General features: G+C 34.7%; 1 protein-coding gene across 1 annotated transcript in view; it reads right to left on the minus strand.

Annotated features, from left to right (window-relative positions):
- Positions 1-6,640, minus strand: part of ZNF260 (zinc finger protein 260) — an 18,068-nt gene continuing 11,428 nt past the window's right edge. Inside the window, exon 2 of the mRNA XM_014464239.2 lies at positions 1-2,803. Coding sequence (XP_014319725.1) covers positions 1,226-2,464 — 1,239 coding nt within the window. The 5' untranslated portion in view covers positions 2,465-2,803 and the 3' untranslated portion in view covers positions 1-1,225. The remainder of the gene's footprint in view (positions 2,804-6,640) is intronic.

A 6,640-nucleotide genomic window follows, 5' to 3' on the forward strand; every position in this document is an offset into this window, starting at 1 on the left:
TTGCCACAACCCAGAATTAACTAACATTTTGTTATGGTTACATGGAATTTTTATTTCTTTTTAAGGATAGATGTTTAGATACAAAACTGAAGTACTCTTTAACTACCATGCTTGATCCCACTTCCCTTCCACTACCTTTCTTTCTGGGGGCAACCACTTTTGGGAACTGAATGTGTATCCTTACAATCCATTCTTCACAGTTTTACATCAAAATGTCCATCCATAACCAATGCTTAATACTGGTGTTGGTTAGTAGTGACTTAATTCAAATTTACACGGATATTTTTTTCTTCACTCTATATACTTTTTCAGATGTTTCCTTGTTAAATATATTTAACTTGTACTTAACTACTAGAAAATACTCTACTGTGTGACTATCATTTTATTCAACCATTTCACAAGAGACAGACATTTGTTTCCAATATTTTGCTAATATAATTTATGATCCAATGAATATTGAGGTACACGAATCCCTGGGTACATACTATGTTTCTTGGGTATATGTATATATACTCAAGAGTGAGTATTCTGGAATAAATTTTAGAAATTCTTTCCTACTCCAAGGTTTTAAAAACATTCTCCTATAAAGCTCTTATATTACTGTTTCACATTTTGCATTCTAGTCTTCAATATTATTGGATTTCATAATAAGTAAATATTTTAATGTATGATGACAGCAAATACCTTAATACTTTTCCATATCAAGAGTCAATTACTCTGAGTCCACTTTTGACTCACGCATGATTTCCCTACCAACCTGTGATACACATCTGTCAATTACCAATTCCTCATAAAGACATGCATATATTTCAGGATACAATATTCTGTCATAATCTATTTTTTAATGACTGGAAAAGAGCAAATAATTGATGATTACCCATATAGCAAAACATATAACATGACAGTTTTTTCTCTTAATTATAAATCTTTTGTCTTAATGCATCAGGTAGGCCTTCCAGAACCACACTGATTGGTGTCCATGACTGGATTTTTACTTCAATGAGAATGCTCCTAAGAAGTACAGCATTAACAATGTTTGTTGTGTTGGCTCTGGAGGTATAAGTTTTCTTAACACTATACTTTTTATTTACAATCTCAGTATTTTAAGTTAGAGTATTGAAGGATTTTCCATGTTCATGTCACTTTATTGTAAGATGGATTTTCTGATATACTACAAATATGAATTCTGTTGAAGGTTTTCTAAGTTCAAGGAATTCATAGAACTTTAGTGAATATGAATTCTCTGGTGTCTAATATGGTGTGACTTCTGGCTAAAAGCTTTCCCACATTCACTACACTGATAAGGCTTTTCTCCAGTATGGATTCTCATATGTAGAGCAAGAGTTGAGAACTGAGAGAAAGCTTTTCCACATTCATTACAACCATAGGGCTTCTCACCTGTATGGCTTCTCATATGCACAGTAAGAGATGAGCTTTGACAGAAGGCTTTCCCACATACTTTACATTCATAAGGTTTATCACCTGTGTGGATTCTCACGTGTACAATAAGTGATGTAATTCGAGAAAAGGCTTTTCCACATTTATTACATTCATAAGGTTTCTCTCCTGTATGGATATTGTGATGTTTAATGAGGTATTGCTTCTGCCTAAAGATTGTTCCACATTCATTACATTTATAGGGTTTCTCTCCAATATGAATTTTCTCATGCTCAGTGAGATTTGATTTACCACTGAACGCTTTCCCACATTCCTTACATACATAGGGTTTCTCTCCTGTATGACTTCTCTGGTGTCTAATGAGGCTTGATTTCTGGATGAAAGCTTTCCCACACCCTTTACATTCATAAGGTTTCTCTCCAGTATGTATTCTTTGATGGATAATGAGGTTTTCCTTTTGGTTAAAGGCTTTTCCACATTCATTACATTTAAAGGGTTTCTTTCCACTATGAATATTCTGATGTTTAATGAGGTATTGTTTCTGGCTAAAGGCCCTTCCACATTGATCACATATAAATGGTTTCTCCCCTGTATGAATTTTCTCATGCTCAGTGAGATATGATTTGCCATTGAAGGCTTTCCCGCACTCCTTACATGCATACGATTTGTTCTGAGAATGATTTCTCTGGTGCTTAATGAGACCTGGCATCTGAATAGAAGCTCCCCCATTTTCATAAGGTTTCTCTTCAGTATGATGTTTCTGATGAGAAAGGAAGTTTCCCTTCTGGCTAAAGGCCTTTTCACATTTACTGCATTTATATAGTTTCTTTCTTGTATGACTTCTCAAATGTAGAGTAAGGGATGAGACTTGAGAGAATACTTTACCACATTCATGACATTCATGCGATTTCTCTCTTGGGTGCATTTTCTTATGCTCTATGAGGTTTTGCTCCAGGCTAAAGGTTTTTCCACATTCATTACACTCACAGGGTTTCTCTCTGATGTGAATTTGATCATACTGAAGGAGATCTGATTCAGTCTGAAGGCTTTTCAACATTGTTATCATGCAGATATTTTCTCCAATAAGACTTCTTTAGTATTTCTTGACGTGTCACATAGATGAAAGCTTTTCCACATTCACTAAATTCATATGGTTTCTCTCCAATATCAATTCTCAGATATCTAAGGAAGTTGAATTTATGATGGAAATCTTTTCCCACTGATTATCCTGAGGTTAGGCAAAACAGGCATATCTTAAGAATCAATGTCTGTGACCAGAGGAAATATTTTTCTATTTCCTATGTTTTCTGAGTTCTTCCTTAGCTGTATTTTCATGGAGAAGGATGAGACTTAACTCACAAGTCTTTCATGATGTGTCCTTATTTTTAAATTTCCCAGGGCTCTTCTAAAAGGGGGTATAAAAAAATCATCATTGAAGAGTTAATAACTATAAAATATTTAGTATCTGGCATGTAGTTTACATCCAATAAAGCAGCTATTGTCACCATCAACATCAGTAACACTTGTGAATTTCTCCACATTAATAAAATTAAAAAATATGCTATAAATAAACTTTATTTCAAACCTACCCTACATATAAAAGAAAGCTCAAATACAAAGACAGTCATGGATGCATGTAGTTTAAACTGCTTTTAAATGTAACCTTGTACTCTTCATAAATTAGTAAAATAAGAGAAATACTTTTATGTGGCAGGTGATAGGATGAAAGGACAAATATAAAATTGAGAGAGCCTAGGGTGAAAAGATAAAAAAATGAAATAGAAGTATTATTAAAGAGGATGTATGGTTAAATAAGATACAGCTATGCACTGTATAATGACATTTTGGTCAACGATGGACCGCATATATGACAGTGGTCCCACAGTTTATATATATATATATATATATATATAACCTAGGTGTATAATAGGCCTTACCATGTAGGTTTGTGTAAATATACTCTATGATGTTTGCACAGTGATGAAATCGCCTGAAGCATTTCTCAGAATGTATGTCCATCATTAAGTGGTGCATGACTGCATTTATTTCCACATCTTCCTTCTACTCCATTAAAATGATAGTAAGGGGGTGAAAGGGAGCACATACTCATAAAAACTAAAAGGTTGAGGAGACATCAGGAGATGAAAAGTTTTAGGAAATTTTGAAAGGAAAAAAACAAAGGAATGTAAATTAACTACAGAACTCAGTGGCTTAAGTGAAAAGCCAGCAGATGAGGATGACACCTAAAAGCAAGGTAATTTGTAATACAACTGTCAACAGAAAGGCTTTATGGGTGACAGTGAAAAGTGAAGCTTAAATAAAATGATTATAAAAAGAGCTATTGAGCCCTAACCGGTTTGGCTCAGTGGATAGAGTGTCGGCCTTCGGACTGAAGGGTCCCAGGTTCGATTCCAGTCAAGGGCATGTACCTTGGTTGCGGACACATCCCCAGTAGGGGGTGTGCAGGAGGCAGCTGATCGATGTTTCTCTCTCATCGATGTTTCTAACTCTCTATCTCTCTCCCTAACTTTCTGTAAAAAAATCAATTATATATATATATTTTTTTTTTTTTTTTTTTTAAAGAGCTATTGAAGCGCCCAACTCTCCTAGTTGGAAGGAAATAGGAATTTATTATCCGGACAAAGTATAAAGGAGAGTCCTCAAATTTAGTAATGACAGGAAAAGTAGATAAGAGTACCATACAGAAAAGAAGAAGATGAATAAAAGTTTATATACAGAAGAGGGTCCCAATCCCTTTCTACTACTGAACTCTAGAGGTGCTGATGGTTGCCAGGTGTCATATGACAGAAAGGTTCTTTTGTGAAAAAATGAAATCTTAGAGTCACATCAAGGAAACACATAGATATCTGACTTAATGCTGTACAGTGAAGCCCACCGTCTCACAAGCTCACACTTGCACAGAGATTACAATAATCTTTCTGGTCATAATGTTCATCTTAATGTAGACCTGAAGATCACAAAAATTTGATGAAAGCCCTAGCATGAAAAGTAGATCAAAACAAAAAACAAAGCAAGAAATAGAAGAGCACACACATACAAATGATACAATACTGTAACTAGTATCACAGAAACAAAGGGATTATATAGCAATGAAATATTAACAGAGTTCTATAAAGAAGTGCTTTTGGAAATAACATGCTGCTGACCTTAAAAATTTAATAGATTCAGAAAAAAATTCCAGAAAATCTCCCAGAATTAAAAAAAAAAAAAAAAGGGAAGAATAGCCTGGATGCCTCAGTGGTTGAGCATCGGCCTATGAACCAGGAGGTTGCTGAACGATTTCCGGTCACAGCAGATGCCGGGGTTTCAGGCTTGGATCCCAGTGTGGGGCATGCAGGAGGCAGCCGATCAATGATTCTGTCTCATCATTGATGTTCCTATCTCTCTTCTCCTCTCCCTTCCTCTCTGAAATCAATAAAATATATATTTAAAAAAAAGCAAAGGAAGAATAGCAGGAAGGAGGTGAGAAATGAACAAAGAATGGGAATAATGACTGGAAAATTAGTGTACTTACTTGTGGAGGAACCCAAGAGTTTTAACATCTACTAAAGGAGTTCCAGAGAAAATGTGAAGAAAAATAAGTGCAGGAAATTTTATGAACCACATCTTTCATATTAACATGTTGGTAATATTTAAAATTAATTAAATAAAAATTAGGTAAAATAGTCAGAAAATATGGAAATAAACACCAGTGAACACAGTTAAATTAGTGTGATTAACTCTGTAGTTTAGGAACTGTGGTTGAGGAAGGATGGAGCAAAAATAGCTATAATCTTATTTGACCTTTAAAAATTTAAAAGCCACTATTCATTATACCTATAGAGATGGCCTTGAAGATTTGAGCCTTTTTAAAAAATTTTATTTATTGGTTTTAGAGAGAGAGAGAGAGAGAGAGAGAGAGACATCAACTCATTGCTCCACCCACTTATGCATTCATTGATTGATTCTTGTATGTGCCCCAACCAGGGATGAACCCCACACAAGGATGACACTCCAACCAACTGAGCTACCCAGCCAGGGTTGACTTAAACCTTTTAACTTAAACCAATCTATAACTGTAAAATAACTATAGACAGTGCTCTTTATATCTAGTTGCAATAGAATTTCACTTGGGCTAAAAAGCAAAGTACACATATATTTAATACAAAAAAAGAAAATAGGCCAGAAAAACAGCCATTTTTGCTTCTCTATCATACTGTAGTGTTCTGATTATTGATACTATCATTTCTGGATACAGAAGCTGTCATTGCTATCAATTTCAGTTTTTACTTATTTTTTTTCTCTGATTATGCCTGTTATCCAAGCTCTTCTCCCTATAAAGAGCCCCTTTCTTGTCCCTCTCTCTAATCCTTTCTTTTATAATTGTTTTCCATTCTCTAGCTTGAAAACATCAACTTTATCCTGATCTATATCTCTCAAAATTGTATCCTCCTTTTCTTATAAATCATTATAAGAAAAGACTCTGCTGTCACTCATATCAATGCTATAATTTCCATAACTAAGAAAAACACACAATATAAGTGTTAAAACTATTAAAATAAAAGAAAAATGGTAAAATAGACTTTATCAAAATTAAAAACTAATGCCCTTTGAAAAACAAATCAGGCTGGCCGGTGTGGCTAAGTGGTTGAGCGTGGACCTATGAACCAGCAGGTCACGGTTTGATTCCCAGTTAGGGCACATGCCTGGGTTATAGGCTCACTCCCCAGTAGGGGGTGTGCAGGAGGCAGCCAATCAATGATTCACTCTCATCATTGATATTTCTACCTCTCTCTCCCTCTCCTTCTCCCTTCCCCTCTGAAATCAATAAAAATGTTTTTTAAAAACACACACACACACAAAAACCAAAGGGAATGCCACAGACTGCAAGATATATAGAATCCTTGAAACTCAATAATAAAAAGATAAACAATTTGTTTTTAAAATTGGCAAAAGACTAGAATATACGTTCACAAAGATATATGAATGGCCAGAAAGCACATTTAAAAAGTTTATCTTTACTAGTAATAAGAAAAAAATGGATTTTAAAACCCCAATGAGACACACTACACATCCTTTAAAATGGCTAAAGTTAAAAGAACTGACAATCCAAGTGTGTTAGCGTGAAGTCACTGTAGCTCTCATACATTGTTGGTTGGAATGAAAAATGGTACAGCCACTTTGAAAACTATCTTGTATAATGCCTATATAATAAAGTGGGAATATGCAAATTGACCATCAC

Source organism: Myotis lucifugus, unplaced genomic scaffold (assembly GCF_000147115.1).
Source record: "Myotis lucifugus unplaced genomic scaffold, Myoluc2.0 scaffold_244, whole genome shotgun sequence".
NCBI classification, from domain to species: Eukaryota; Metazoa; Chordata; class Mammalia; order Chiroptera; family Vespertilionidae; genus Myotis; species Myotis lucifugus.